At 36.9% G+C, this 16426-nt stretch overlaps 1 protein-coding gene across 1 annotated transcript in view; it reads right to left on the bottom strand.

Moving 5' to 3' along the window:
• Window positions 1-16426, bottom strand: part of LOC107103254 (teneurin-3-like) — a 126187-nt gene that overhangs the window by 66726 nt on the left and 43035 nt on the right. The window contains exons 6-9 of the mRNA XM_015402878.1: window positions 12176-12386; window positions 11067-11168; window positions 9464-9658; window positions 8231-8431 (exon numbers count right to left, since the gene is read on the bottom strand). Of these exons, the coding sequence (XP_015258364.1) occupies window positions 8231-8431; window positions 9464-9658; window positions 11067-11168; window positions 12176-12386 (709 nt within the window). The remainder of the gene's footprint in view (window positions 1-8230; window positions 8432-9463; window positions 9659-11066; window positions 11169-12175; window positions 12387-16426) is intronic.

Genomic DNA, 16426 nt, shown 5'->3' with positions numbered 1-16426 from the left:
CCCCTGGAATAAAATAAATAAAAACAGACTTTTGTTTGTGGTGCTTTCATAGCTTATGAAAGACTATTTGAATAGACTGCATTATTTATTCATCAGTGCAGCACTATCAACTGAAAACAACGATGTCTATGTCTAAAAAGCTCGTAAGAATAAAGAAGTGCAATTACTGTATGTTGAAAAACTCCTAAAATAAGCACTCTAACAAAAGATGAAGCCCCACTCGTCTTGTCTTAACAGGCTGAGGCTGGGTTCTTTTGTCTCAACTCAGAGACGTATAATGAACATGTTTTCTTCTAGTACTGCAAACAGAAGAGCATCTGTTGCAGAATATGTGTTATCTTCAGAAAATTGACACGCATGGATCTATTGCTGGTGAGGAATCAGGATTTTTCATGTTAAAGCTAATGCTCAACAAGCTGCTTCTGCTCTTACGGGAGATGGAGCAGAGTGGATTTGCAGAAACAAGAGCTACAATCATATCTTTTGAACAGAGACTTTGGCGGTCACAAAATGTTTTCAGGATTGTGCTCTTTGTGTTTCTTTTCTTTAAAAATGTCCTTAGTTTTCGCTTCCTTCTCACTGTTAAATTTGACAGATTATCAAAAACAAACTACAGACAGATAACATTGGTAATAAAGTATATTTTTCAAGGGATAATTACTTACTTCATTTGATTTATTTGATTTGATGTATTGCTTTTTTTCAAGCCCATACATACATAAATTAATTAATAAATAATAAAAAAAATTAAGTTAAATTAAAAAAACAACAGTCTACCCCAATTCTCTCCTACAAAATAAAGTACCGTAAGATGAATTTATCCAATAGCAACAAACTACACCTTAAACCACAGAAATGTAAGAATAAAGAAACCAGATCTATTGACATTTATCAATCTGCTTAAGATTGCATTGCATTTTTAATACCTTGGCACTCCAGAAAACTACTACATAATGAAAGACTGATTATGCCTCATCCAGGAGATAACTTATGAGTCCAGGAGTTCAGACCTTACCTTCCACAGGTATGAATTAATTACAAGAAATAGAAATGTGATTGCTGAGGTATATAGAAGGCCAAAAATACACTTTTAAATAAAATATATTTTAAAATACTTAAAAGTAGCACAAAATAAGTAAATGTAACATTTATTTTTTCCATTAATACATAATTCAAATATTAAATATAGCAAAATGGACCATCAAATTATTAAATGTCCCATTCAATAATTAAAATACATCTAAAATGAACTAAATGTTACTTAAAAATTAAATCTAACTCAAAACGCACATAAGTAATTACTTTATATTCATCAATAAATATAGACTGAAATAATTCAATGTCATTTTAGGAGGCGGTCAGTCTGTTGCAGTGTTATTTTTGGGGCACAGAGATTAAAATGTTTGGGAACCACTGCCTTAGACTGAACCCCTTCTGCCTAAGGCAGAAGACAATTCCTTCTTAATTTGTTTGATACTGCAGTATTTGTCCAACAGTCCTACTTAGTGCTCCCCTCTAACCTATACAGCTTGGTACACATGTGTGAATCACATTACAGATTTGGGTAAATCGGTGGTTTTGATTCACCTCAAACCTTAGAACTGGGAGGTAGGAGCGACGTTATATCTGAGATGATAGTGTTGAGTTGCTTTTGGACATTTAAATTCTCAATTGCTTGTGAATGTCAAAGATGACCACTGTTAGAACCTCAACACTGGCAAAAGAAAACGTCTGTGATATTTTGACTCGGGAGCCAAAATGACCATCAGCCAAACCATCAGCCACAGCCTGTGTGTCGAATTGCAAGCACAGTGGGCATCGATCGATAGTGTTTTTCAGGTGAGCTTTTTATTCCATATTACTCAGCATAAAAATTCTTACATTATTATTCACCCATTTCTTCGATCAATGTCACAACACCGCTGCTTAAACCCCTTAACACATCCCTACGCATGTCCTACAGAGTCTCTTGGCAATGTCCTACTTTGGTGGAAACATTCAGAACTTGTATGGAGGCAGGGCTGGGTTATGCTTTCACACCTGTTTTTTTATACTTTAAACTAAGACACACAGGTTTGCTAAGATGGACACTAATTTAAAGAGCATCTGCAAGTCTGTTTCTAGAGTAGCCCAGTCATCATCTTGGCTTAAATGTATGGTGGAGTTTCTTTTTTTTTTTTTATCCAGGAGGATCATCAAAATAAGTGTTATCATTCTGGTGATATGTTTACATAAGGCATTCCTACATGCTGGTTCTCATTTTCACTTAAAGTCTGATATAGTGGAAAATGCAAATCTTCTTTTGGAAAGTAAGCTTGTGTGAGTGATGCAAACAGCAACTTTTATACAGAGCGTGCACGAGGAAAAATGGGCTCGTGCACGCTCTTGCACATGTTTAACAGGTGTTCCCTCTCGGGTACAGGGTAGTGAATGTGCATTTGCAAAGGCCGGGTCTTTTCAAAAATTTGCGAAAAACCTCCACTATACGTTCAACTGTACAAAAAGACTCAATAAAAAAAAAATTCAAAGGATAATCACATGTTGGAATTAGATTGATGAAAACAGTCATATCAAGAAAATAGGAAGGTAACCAATACTTTATTCTCTGCTAAGTACCTTCAGTCTTAGAAACTACTTGGCTCATTGACTTCAGAGAAAGTATATAAATCATAATCAGCTCACAATTAAAAACACAACAAATAAAGTAGCCACTCATTTGGTTGATGTTTTTTTTTTTTTTTTTTTTCAATCCACTCCCACTGTCCTCACTCATCTGCTTCACCGAGGCTTTTTTGACTGTCTGTCTCCTCCAGCTCTCTGAATGGAGTTTTTCTTCGATTGAGGGACCTTGGATGGTTCTGATTAAGCTGAGCAGACACTGTAGAATATTAAGCATGTCTCTGGAGGGGAGTCATTTAATTCCAAAGGAATACCTCCTTCTCATAGAATCTATGCAATCAATTTTTCATTAGTGCAAAAGTGTTTATCTGCCTTTAACATGCCCCTGACTCGAGCTGGATGGGGGCTTGTGGGCGGTCGATCCATGCTACAGCTTGTTAATTAAAGTTTATTTAATTGAAGAAGAACCGCAGCATTAATTATGAGGAATCCTCCACCCAGCCAGATGGGTAAACTCCCCAATTCTTGGACTGCAGCAATGCTAGACTTATCAGTTCTGCTATTGACAAGATGTCCTGCTGTGCCAGTCGATTTCTCAGATATTTTTGAACACTTAGAAGAATTGAAAATTACTTATTTAAAGGAAAAAAATAAGTGAGGCAGGACAAAAAAGAGAGAAAAAAAGTCTTGTTCGCTAACACAATTGTTCTTTGTTCTTAGGCACCATCCAAACTGGCTACACGCTGCTTCAAAAGGTCTGCAAAGAAACCTGGTATTTCAAACGCACCATCACGATGCATTTAAGCTTTGATTTTCACAAGTTCAGCTCAAGAGAGAGATACTCCACTTTTTTAAATTGAGTGAAACAGAGTGAAACTTCTGCTTTTAATTGTTTGACTCAGTATGTGTTTCCTATTGGATGTAACACGCAGAGCAGGAGCCATCTCTGAGAGGGGGAACAGTGCATAAATCACCTGATTCTCAGATACAGACAGGAGGGACCAGCCTTTGAACTAACAAGACACCTACCTGTGTCGAAAGACAAACCCCATCTAATACAAAGGGGATAACAAATGAAGAGCTGGCTGCACATGGACAGAAAGACTAAAATGTCTTTTTTTTCTCTCCAACATATGAAGCTTCTATCAAAGACGCTGACACCTTCAAAGAATGTATTCAAATAATCTTCAAGACCACAAAAGTAAAGAGAGAACAACTCTGGTTCAGTAGAATAATAGAGAAGCCTGGGCTTTTATTAACACCTATATTTATAATTGGCATGGGTTGATTACAAAGCTTTAAAGCTGTGATCACACCCAAAGCATCATTTAATTAGTTTAAAACATATTAATTTTTTTTAGTTTACATTGTGAAAAAATATTAATACATAACAGCACAGGTGTCAAGTAACACAGTACAAATACTTTGTTACCTTACTAAAGTAGAGTTTTGGCTATCTATACTTTACTGGACTAATTATTTTTTAGATGTTTTACTTCTACCCCTTACATTTTTTTTTTTTTTGCAATTATCTCTACTTTCTACTTCCTTCATTTTAAAAATTGACTCATTAGTTTAGTTTCATTTAAGCTAATTTTCATTATGAATGTTGGTATTTATAAAAAATAAAAATAAAAAAGCAAAAAAATGATTAATTTCATCGAGTCAATTGATTTCTTGGTGGTTGGACTCGGTGCTGCACCAACTGGTTTTTCACCACATACCAAAATAAATAGTTTTCAAGATGATGCAAAGTGAACTGGGACACTATAACTATCACTTATAAAACTAAGAAAATTAAGTATAAGTAAGTTATCGTTCAGAATTGTGGAAATATCTTCCTTTAATACGGTAGTGCAGTAAGCAGTATAAGTAAAGTAAGGCTATTAATCGATTATTATATTTGTTGACAATTATTTCAATAATCTATTAATCCCAATTAATCAGGTTAATTGTTCAGCCATAGTTTAAAGCATCTGTCCATAGCATTTTTTCCTGCATTACTTTATTTTTTACTTTAGTTTTAAATTTGAACTTGTTCCTTTTTACTAGATAAAAAGGCTAAAGTTGTACCTCCAACTTCTGAAAAATGTTTTTTTTTTTAAACAGTAAGATTTACACTTCTACTTGAGTCATAAACATTAATAATTTTGACACCTCTGCTTAACAAGGTGTCATAAGTACTTGTATTTACCTGTTACTTATTTACACAAAAAAAGCTTCTGACACTGTTAAATCAGAGTTTGTTTAATTTTTTGTTAATCAAGAGGAAGTTGAAAAAGTTTTGGGGCAGTTATAAACCTATTTTATATTTCTACACAACCTGTTTCGTCCCTGTCTACTTCTATGTCTGATACATTTCTTAAAGGAATCATCTTATTCTTTATTGTCTTATATCTATCATTAATATCCCATCAGTTAGTTTTCAGGAAAATCTAAAAAATTTAATCTTATCATTATGAAGTCACATACTGTATAATACATAAAATACGTATATACTCCCCAGTCCATTAACTGTAGAATAGATGCTCTCACTATGCTCCTTCTGCATGAATTACTGCATCAGTGCAGAGTGGCACAAAGACGATCTGACTGGTTGTGCTGCAGAAGTCTAGGTCGCTTTAACAGCAACCTTCATCTCATCTGGATTGTTGGTTATTTGCCTATTATCTTCTCCTTACAATGACCTTTGAAAGGGTTGGGTCACACCAAGCCAGAACTGTGATACATTGGTCAATAAAGTACAGTAGGCAATGGTACCTTTGGCAAACGCTTATCCCTGCTAAACATGTAAACCGAATTTCTGAATAACATAAAAAAAATGTAATTTTCTGTGCTGAGAAGCACTTTTGACCAAAAAGCCAGAGTACAGTCCCTGTTGTCCTTAGCCAATGTGGAACACTTTAAATATTCTCTCTATTTCACTAATGGTTCCTGGAGTCATCTATAACCCCTCAAAAGCCAAAAGTCCAAGTAGTGTTTCCACACACATTTATCCAGTTAATTTCAGTTTATCAGTAATTTAGTCCCTTAAGTTAGGATAATTAAAAATTCCCAGGGGTTGTTAAAGGGATTGGGGAGTGTATAGCAACATATTCTGCAGTGCTTTGATCCACCAGCAGCGGCAGTAACTGATGAAGCATGATTTATCCCTAAGGAGGGGAAAAAGCGTGTCAAAGCAGACTATGTCTTCTCTTGTCCGAGTCAGTCAGGGACAGAAAGATTAAAAAACACTTCTGACGAACGAAAAGACAAAAAGCGGAAAGAACTAGCAGCTAAATTAAATGAAAAACACTGATAATAAAGTCCCAGAGAATTCTCTCCTAAGAAGATAGGTGGTTTGAGAGGGGCATGAAGGAAGCAATCTGTATCAAGAAAGAAAAAATGACCTTAAACAGAGGGGTGGACTCAGATTTCAGCTTTCAAAAACCTACAATTCATTGAGTTGATTCCTTCCAGCTATCATCGCAACCCCCACCCCCTTACATGGGAACAGAACATCTCGTCTGTTCAGTCAGGCCAAAAATTCCCTATAACGACACCCTTTCAGGGACAATAATGGTATTGGGTATTACAGGCTAACAAAAAAACAAAAGAACCCCCATGCCAAAGGGGTGGACCCGCTCGTCTGGTTCAATTTGCATGTTTTTTAAGCCAAAACAAAGCGTTGTATTTGGTCCACTCTATAAAACCTCACACTTAACGCTATTTCTGACATTTTGATTTGAAAAGCTAAAGGAAGCGAAACATCTTCAATCTTGGAAACAAAGTCTAGTAGATCGTTTTTCAACCAGTGGCTCTTTTAACATTCTTGGAATTCTCAAGCAATTCTTGATGTTCTTAAATAGTCCAATAAACCCTCCATCTCAGGGCTACTATCATATGTTAACATTTGTCTTCTAAAAGCCAAGGAAAGCATTTTCCGCTAGATATTTTTTCAGTGCTCAACATCAGATAAATCTTTTCTTTGGAGGACATCATAGCGTTAATTTCCAGTGTTTTATTATCATTACACTGTCAAAAGTACAGCGCAACGAAATTCACTCTTTGCATTTAAACCATCCCCTTGGGGAGCAGTGGGATGCCATTTGCAGCGCCTGGGGAGCAGTGTGGGCTAAAGGGTCTTTGCTCAGGGAAGAGAGTGACAGTCTGTGGGAGTGGGTTTCAAACTCACAACCTCAGGATTCCAAGCTCTATGCTCTAACCACTAGGCCACCACTACCCTGTTGTGCCAAACAATGCCTAAATTTGTGCTTTATGTCTGAACAGGTAAAGCTTTTTATAGTTTAATCCAACTGAGACAGACATTAAAATGTTCATTCCAAATAGTGGCCCTTTTAATAAAACTAGGGAATTGTAATGTAGTGCTAAGAAAACAAAGCAGGGTTAGCGCTGTAATAGAACAAAACTTTACTTCACGCCTCCATTTATCATTGCGGCTGCAGGCAAGCACTCAAATTAGTGGGACATCACAAATGAGTAATTTTGTTGCTTCCCTATGGAAAAATCTGAAACGAATCTCACATGTGATGGATTCAGAGCTTTCGTTCCAAATTGTACCACATTAATTTCAGAAAATAAATTATCTTTTGAGCTTACTGAATTATTTTTTTTTTAAAACACAGATGATGAATACATTAAAGTGTGATTTTTCTTTTCAACTTTATAATAATCGTTTAAAAGGAAACAATGCATCAATGGCATTGCTGTCATAATTTCATCAGGACTTATGCTGCCAAGTTTAATGATTGTTCCTTAACTTTCCAAATAAGACACCCACGTGTGGCCTACTGTGCTGCAACAGAGACATGCTATTCCAACTCACAGCCCCTTAGTAAAGACCTATATGTCTGCTGTATGGGGGACCCGGTGCCTGGCACAGCAAGGGGGGAGTTTGTTTGGAATAAATACAGAGAAATGTTGTGCCAATTATTTGCTAGTGTGGCTAAAATATCACCTAAGAAAACAGTAAAAAGAGACATAATGAAGAAAATCTAACAGCACTGATTGCTGGCAACATGTTGGCACAGAACAACATCATAGCTCAATCATCAATGAAAAAGGAATGGATGGAAAAAAAGCCTGCAGATTTATTTCTGTTTGCTTTAATTTTGGTGTGTGTGTGTGTATGTAGTTGAGTAGCATCTAACATTTTTTTTTAACTTTCTGCTCCCAGTGATTACATGGAAAAAGTTTAAAAACACCAAAACTGTCAACTTTAATTAAATACTGAAATTTAATTACAATCGAGACTCTTGATTAACAATTGAGTCACTCAACAGAAAAAAAGCACTAGGTTATTCATTAGAGAATCCATAATTTACCGTATTCGAGTTAGAAGGTCAAACATAACCAGCTGTAATTCTTGGATTTCTAATTGCTGAGTTTCTTGAATGGGCCTGTCAATTATTTATTCACATTACAAAAAATATGCTGTTTTAAAGATGGTATCTTGAGTTTATAGAGTGTTTTCTAATCACTTTGAATGCTCTCATTTCACTGAATGAGGCAAGTATCTCCGGAATTAACAACATAAACACATCTTTTCACTGCCACCTTTAGTTTTTACACAGATCAAGTAAGAACTTAATGACTAAAGATGGTTTCTGACCTATGGAGCAATCGGCTCCCGTCCATTTGGCCTCGCAGATGCAGGTTCCCGTATCCGTGTTGAACGTGCCGTGACTGGAGCACTGCTCTGGACAAGTGCTCTTCAGAATCTCGCAGCTGATCCCTCCCCACCCCGGGTTGCAGTGGCACTCACCATGATGACAAGCTCCATGACCGGAGCACGTTGGGTCCACACAGTCCACTGAAGACACACAATGAAGGTGACAGCTATGTCAGTTTACCGCTTCTAGATTTAAACATATTTATTTACCCTGGCCACTTTGAATCTCCAACCAGGCAAAAGTCACTTTCAAAGAGGAAAAACTTGAGAGGAGGATGATAGCAGGGAAGCAGGAAGATTTTGCAGGCTTTGGTAGTTGCACATGGTAATTTTCCACCCTGTTCAACTAGCTGCTCTACAAAAGGGTAGGTCCAACATAGAAACAGTATAATTATGTTCCATTATAGACACTGTGAAACAATACCCAATTAGAGTCTACTGTAGACTAATTTGATCAATTACTATACTGATCCTGGTTAATAATAGCCAATTATGATCTACATAATAAACCTATTACTAACAAGAAAGAATTGACAACATATTTTTTCTTGCCGCCTTAGATTCCCATTTTATGCATATCTTTATTCTTAAGGACACTGGGAATAATAAGGACCTCTTTCAAACTCTCAAAGAACCACAAATGCTGCTCCTTCATGCTTTTCTCCAGTGCTCCTTCACTCCAAAGAAAACCTCAACATATTCATTAGTGAACTCAATAGCTTTGCCATGTAAGGTCGACAGCTCCCACATGTAAATCTGAGCTGATAATTGCCTTTTATCAGCAAGCAGATCAATAGAGTTAAAGGCAATGAAGTGAGGAGAGTGTAGGTGGGAGGGGAGGCTGACAAGAAAGAGGAAGTAGCTCTTTCTCAACAAAGAATTAGATGCCACAAACTGATTGATTTCCTCAGATGTCATCATCTGTGGAGGCCTCTAGTAGGTGACTGCATCGGTGGGGAAAGTGCAATCAGTTCAAGCTTGTACCCCAATGGGGTCTTAACACTTGGTTTATACATTATCAATAACAACATCCAAAGCATTATTTGCTTGGTGGAGTCGAAAACACCGATTGTTTCACTACCAGACTTAGTCGATTTCCCCAGAGCGCCCCACAGAAAGGTGTTGCACAAATCTGTTTAAATCCAGCAGGAAGAGTTTTTCTTTCTCGGTTACCTTGATCACAGTTGACTCCTTTGTGACCGGTGTTGCACACACAATTTCCTGCCACACAGAGTCCGTGTCCCCCACACTGAGGATCGATACATTGGGTCGCAGGAACATCACACTCTGTTCCCTTCCAGCCGCTGTAGCACTGACAGCGCCCCCTGGTGTACTGGCCATTTCCGCTACAGAGCACAGGACAGGCAGCTGGGTAAAGAGATCAAGAAGAGTTAAAATCACCATAAAATACAAATTTAACAATACAAACATCCTTATTTAGTGGCTAATTTTCTGCAAAGTAGTTAATTTAGCTAACTGCTTCACACGAAATAGGATTATTACCATACCTTTCTTATTCTTTTTTGGTCATTGAACATTACATTAGAAAGACATCCTCCACACAGATGTTACTGAGTGACTCTGGGAGCAATAGTCACTTATAAAAAAGCTTTGAAAAGGAAAGATTTATTTACACCATATCAAGCCATGTATGCAGTTTAGTCAGGAAGCAAGCAGAGAAAGAGAGAACAAGACTTTTCAGAGATAACAGGAAGGTCAAATGGAGTACAGCAAAGTTGCATTGCTTTAATATTACAGCTTCAACCTCTTACACAATGGACTTGAAAATGTTTGAAGCTTAATGATATTTTGATTTTCAAGTTAAGGTAAAGATCCATTTTTCTCAAGAGAATACTGTAGGTACCCAACTGGATTTCTTTCCAACCATGTATTTAGTCATAAAAAATGGGCCCTTTAGGGCACCTGTCTGCATACTGGGAGGAAGGGGCCTTTTTTCTTCTTCTTTGGATAAAGTTTTTAGCATGATAGCCGGTCAAACACAAAAAAAATAGATTACATACTATAAGACATACTATAAGAAAGTGTTTTTTGCTATGTACATGGCTGAACGTATTCTCAAAAATAAAATTTTAAAAAGTAATAATATGTATTCCAAATGTGCAGCTAGAGAACAAAAACAAGCTTTTATATCTGTATTTTTTTAAAAATCATCTTGTTGGATAGTAGTTTCTAAAATGGAAACATCTACATTTGTGTCCTGTAGAAATTCTTATAGTATGTAGACATTAAATATTTAGAGTATTGTGTCTAGGCTCCATGATGGACTTGGCACCTCTCCATGGTGACTGCTGCCCCAGCCTAGGGCAACTGGGATAGATGAATGCCTCCTAGCTCAGTGGTGAAATTACTAGGAATTGTCTCAAAGGAAATTGTGGTATTTCTGGCCAAAGTGTCTTGGTACTCACATGCTTGCTAATTCTAGCAAAGGTGATTTATCTGTCAAGTACAATAGATAGAAATTGTTTTTGCCATTTCTTTCTCCATTTCTGTAAGTATGCTGAGCCATATTTGGTTTACCTCAGTTGTATTAAGGTGGTAACAAAAATAAAAAAGGTTATATTAAGGTGTGTAGTGGAGTCAAAACAAACTGAATTCTAGACTGAGTTTGAGAGAATATATTTTTTTTTTTCAAGTTTCGGTGAAATAGCTCCATGTTAAACTTATCAGATCAATTTTCCATTAAAAAATATTGAACTGATAAACCTTAAAAAGACTGAAGGGACCATTTAAGGTAATTATTAGAGCCGGTAATTACCTCTGGAGCAGTAAGGTCCAATGAATCCAGGGAAGCAGTGGCAAGATCCAGACACACACTCTCCATTCCCGTAACAGTTGTGTGTGCACTCTGTGACAGACTCTGTGGGCACAGAGGTGTACAGCTATTAATAACTATCAACCGTCATATTTAAGTCTTTAACAAATTCATAGTGAAAGAGAAAAAACTGCACTGAAATCCTAGTTGACTTTTTAAAATATAAAGTGTTATATGCAGTGCTTGAATCCAGCATGGCATACATTTACAGCTGTTTGTCTATGTCCCACTAAGGTCTAAGCCTCCATAACTGTGCACTGCATGCTTACTGTTTCCACCTAAGCCCTGTTAAGTAAATTCTACAAAAATGCATTTTAAATTAGACCAAATAATTCCATGTCCTTGAGACGTTTCCGTCCCCTGCTGTCTTCTCTCCTGCTTCACCACCACCCCAGCCTGAATGACTGATCATGCCCACACAAGCCATGCAATCTCCTCTGTGTTTACAGCTCAAAACCTCTCTGAGTTGAAGTTAATCTGACATATCCTACAGACAGATCTTGTGTTCTTTCAACAGACCAACGCTCATAAATCGTACCCCCAGTAGACCGGGGCCCTCATTTTGATGGGCGTTAAGAGGGCCAACTTTTATGTTATTACTTTAGCTTGTATTGGATGTTCATTGAGCCAGTGTCAGACTCAGGCAATTTTGACCTCACACATCGATACCTTCATATTTGTAGGGCCGGATCAATGGGACTCCCCAAAGGAAAGAAAAACGTTAACTCAACCCTAGAGTTTTTTCCTTGCCCATAACCCGCACAGAAATTTCACAGGCTTCAGAACAAAGCAGAGGTTGTTAGGAAGGAAAGATCAATGTTCTGTATAGTCTTGTATTAAAGTGCTAAGCACAATAATCCACTGCACTGAAATGAAGACCTAAATCCATGCGGAGCATTGCTGAAACTTTCTGCAAACTCGATTCGTTTGAGAAAGATTTTAAAATACTCCCATTCAGGCACAGCTGTTTCAGGAAATTAAAATCCTCCAAACATATCATTACACATCATTCCACTCTCATTAGCCCTCCCAGCAGATGTGAGTCCTCATACCCTGGATAATAGTGTTGTAGGAGACGACTTCCACACTTCGTCCGTCATTATAAAACGCAAAGTGCCACACCCCTGAGTCCAGGTATTGGATGAATCCCGCCTGGTGGACAGGGACCGGGTGATCAATCCGGGCCCTTGAGTCTGATTCGCCCAGGGTCCATTGCTCTTTGGCAATTAGCCGGGTGCCATCCAGTAGCTCCACAAAGTCGTACTGCAAAAAAAGACAGAAAGGCTTTTTGAGCAGAAACATTAAAACATCTTTTTGTGTGTAGCTTACTTTGTATGCAGCTGCTGGATTTTCCTCAGACAATGGATATGCAAAGTTTTAATACAAGAAACGACCAGAAGTGGATTGTGTATACACAGCAAATATTCAAGTATAATAATTGTTGATTTTCCTGTGGCAGGTATTTGGAGTTTATATATATTGTCTGGAGAGGCGTTTATGTACTGATGGAGCTGATATGGCTCTGAGGCAAATGTGAAAGCTACATTTGAAACTCTAATGGGGATTTAGAATATATGCTTGTTACAGTCTGTTAAATTAACCTCGACAATATGGTGTGAAAATATCTTTGTAGCTGAAGCAGACATTGGTTTACTGCTGCCTAATTTGCATGAAAAAGGAACAAAACATGCATCCAGTGATTCACTTTGTTCCTTCAAATTAAAGGTAGAATGTCCTAGAACATGTTTATGTCTCTTACTTTGGATTTTCATAACATTATATCTATACATTATATCTATATCTATGGTAAGAATAAAATTAGAAATATGCATTAAATATTTGTAATATTGGATAGTTTCTATTCTTTTATCTTTGGGGTTCAACATAATACTATTTCTATTTGTCCTCTTAAAAAAAAAAAAACCCAACAAACACAGATTTACAGAGCAAACAAAGAGTTATTGGAGCCACTGAGTAAAGAGGTGCATCTGGTTTCACTGCACCTGCTCAGCAGCACCTGAACCACATTTTGACTGGAGCTGTAAAGCGTAGCAAAAAACAATGAAATGCATACAGTACAAACAATCCTCAAAAAGGCTGCAGGCTGCAAAGTAGCACAGCAGATGAAGACAGCAGATCCCCAGGCTAAAGCAGTTGTTAGCTACACAGATGTACTGTGTCTATACTGAAGTCTGGGGCTGGAAAAAGAGTCTGTGGGCTGCTAAGGAGTGTGATGCATACTGATTGGCTTGGTAGCTGCTTTTTGAAAGAGCAGCAATTCAAAACCAGAAATGAGGCAGTTTGCTGCAGGTTTTAAAGCATCATTTATTTTCAGTTTTCTCATGTAGATTTCTGACAGATTCCTAACAATTCCTGGTATTATGATATGATATCTTAAGGTAAATATAGTTATAGAATAGGTGTAACAGTTTACATAAAGATTTTGCAGGAATGAAACAATCTGCTTATTCAAGCAGGATGGCTGCTGCTATGCTTCAAAGTCAACAGGGTTATTTCGACACAAGCACAGCCTCACATGAATATTAGAAAGATGCACATCAGAAAAAAGGAGATGGAAGAACTTTACTCTAGATAATTTCAAGGATATCCCACCCAAGTGTATAAAGGGTAATTTTTAGGGTTTGGAAGATGTACACTTTTTTTCCCACTTATCTCATCTTGTCAGACAGTTTTTCTCTGTCTTTTGTTATATGTTTTTACAATTGTGAGCTATTTGGAAAATAGTATAGATGCCTTTAAAGAGGCAAATCTAGATGAACCCAATCCAACCTGATTACTGTATGTACAGTGGTGTTATAAAGTGATTGCTCCTTCTTGATGTCTTTTTTTTTTTTTTTTTATTTGTCAAGCTTACATCACAATAAATAAAACATTGAATGCAGGTTTTATTATTAATGGAGAAAAAATATCCAATACCCCAAACATATTGACAGGTTGAACCTTGGCAGCAACAACTGCAATGAAGTGTTTGTGATAACTTGCTAACAGAGCTGTGGAAGAGTTTTGTTTCAATTATCTAGGCAGAATTTTTGTACTTCAGACACACTGGAGGGTTCCCAGGTATGAACAGCCTTTTTTCAAGGTCATGTCACGTCTCCTTAATCAGATTCAGGTAAGGACAAGCCATTCCAAGTCTTCATTTTGTTCATCTTAAGCAATTCAGATGTGAACTTTTTTTGCATGTTTTGGACCTTTGTCCTTCTGCAGAATTTAAATTGGTTTCAGCTTGAGGTCATGGACCGATGGCCAAAACATTCGCCTTCGGGATTCAGCAGAATTCATGGTTTAATTTCCTCCAGATACTGAAGCAGCAAAACAGCCCCCTATCATCACACTACCACCACCGTGGTTAACTGTTGGTATGATGCTCTTTCTTCTGAAATGTGTTGTTAGTTTCATAACAAATGTAACAAGACAAACACCTTCCAAATACTTCAACTTTTGTCTCATCAGTTAACAAAAGATTTTCCTAAAAGGTCTTGAAGATTATGAAAAAAAAATCCTAAAAAAAGGAGCACTTTTTTTGCTTGTTTTTTGCCATGCAGCCATTAAGGCCCAGTCCCTTTGTCAGCGTGGAGGTGTGCATTTTTTTTTTGGTTGTTTTTTTTGGGTCTGCTGTGCCTTTTTGGATGAGTTATCACTCTGCTCCTGGAGTAATTTTGTTTGACCATTTTGAGAAGGTTCAACACTGTTCCATTTTTTGTAGATAAGGCCTCTCACTGTGGTTTACTGGAGTCCCAAAGCTTTTTAAGTGGCTTTGCAACCTCTTCTTAACTGATAGATTTCTACTACTATCTTTTTCATTTTCTTCCTGGTTACCTTTGGATCTCTGCAAGATTTCTAGTTTTTGAGGATCTTTGGGTGCATTTCAATTTGTCAGGCATGTGCTATTTAAGTAATATAATGTCTGAAAACAAGTATGGCAGTAATAATGCCTTAGTGTGGCTAAATAAATAAAACCTAGGTGTAATAAACTACCATTGAATTACGGTTTAACAGGGGACACTCGCTATTTAATAAAGGTATTCCATTAATCAATGTCATTTCTCTGGCTGTATATACCGATGGATTATTTAGTGGAGGGTTTGTTTCTATTTATGTTCATGTAAATTTAGTTAGTTTAAAAATTGGTATTTGTTTGGGTAGATGTTAACTAGTCTCTTTTGTGTGTATTTTGTTGAATCATTTATTGTTGTTGCTTATTGTTGTTTCCTATTCATTCAAGGTCCATGCTGATTTTGATTTTTTTTCCCCATATTACTTAAATCCTTGATTTTAAAACAAAATGTTGCCTTTACATGTGTTGTCTTTGACTAATGTTCAGAGTTGTTTCATGGTCTGAAGCACTTAAAGCAACAATGAGTAACTTTTACTCACAGGGGTTGCTAGATCTGCTTCTTCCAGGTCGAGCAACCCTGAAAGCAACTGTAGTAAAATAAAATCATCTCAATCCTTGTTTTGGAATCCAATACCAGACCCGGGACCAGCAGACTGACAAGACAGGGGGTTACTGGTAAAGACAGACCCTTACATTTACTCCTTAGATGAAATCCTACATCTTAGAACCAAATGTCTGATCAGGTAAAGATCATAACTGTTTGTTGGCAACAAAAACTTTTAGCTAAATTAGCTCTCATGATGAAGCAGAGCTCAGTGCTCTGGCTCACATGACTCATTTAACGATTGATCAGACCCTTTTAAGTTGGAGCTTTGGTATTTGCAAAGTATAATGATCTCAAAAATCCTTTATTATATGTTCAGTTGAAGTAATACCTGGATCAAAACCTATGCATTATTGCTTACCTTTATTGCATTATTAAGTGTAACAAACAAAAGGAAAAAGAAATCAGGAAGATAGCAAACACTATTTTACACTACAGTAGAAGCAGCTAAATCTTTGCTTTTCTAAAGCATGAGAACAAGGTTTTTCTTCCATCTGTCTAAACTATAGTTAAATAATCTGATGATAGATGGACACATATTTGCACTAATAAGATATGTTTTGCAATTTGATCAGCAGTTAGCTCACTGGACCAGGTCTGTTAAGCTAAAAACGTATCATGTGAAACAAAGTACATGTGCGTTTTTTAAACACGCATGGTAGTTTGACTTACCACATTAAGACAGGTTTTTAAAAGTTCAATTTTTGTGCATCCTTCATTACAATAAGGTCAATAATAAAACATCCAGGTCTTCAGCCCTAAATGCAAAGGTCTTATTTTCTCAAATACATTTAAAGGGCACAGAAATACATAAATACATAGTTGTAGTAAACATGATTG

Source organism: Cyprinodon variegatus, unplaced genomic scaffold (genome assembly GCF_000732505.1).
Source record: "Cyprinodon variegatus isolate N-32 unplaced genomic scaffold, C_variegatus-1.0 Scaffold1405, whole genome shotgun sequence".
Classification (NCBI taxonomy): Eukaryota; Metazoa; Chordata; class Actinopteri; order Cyprinodontiformes; family Cyprinodontidae; genus Cyprinodon; species Cyprinodon variegatus.
This window is presented reverse-complemented; position numbering and strand designations above follow the sequence as displayed.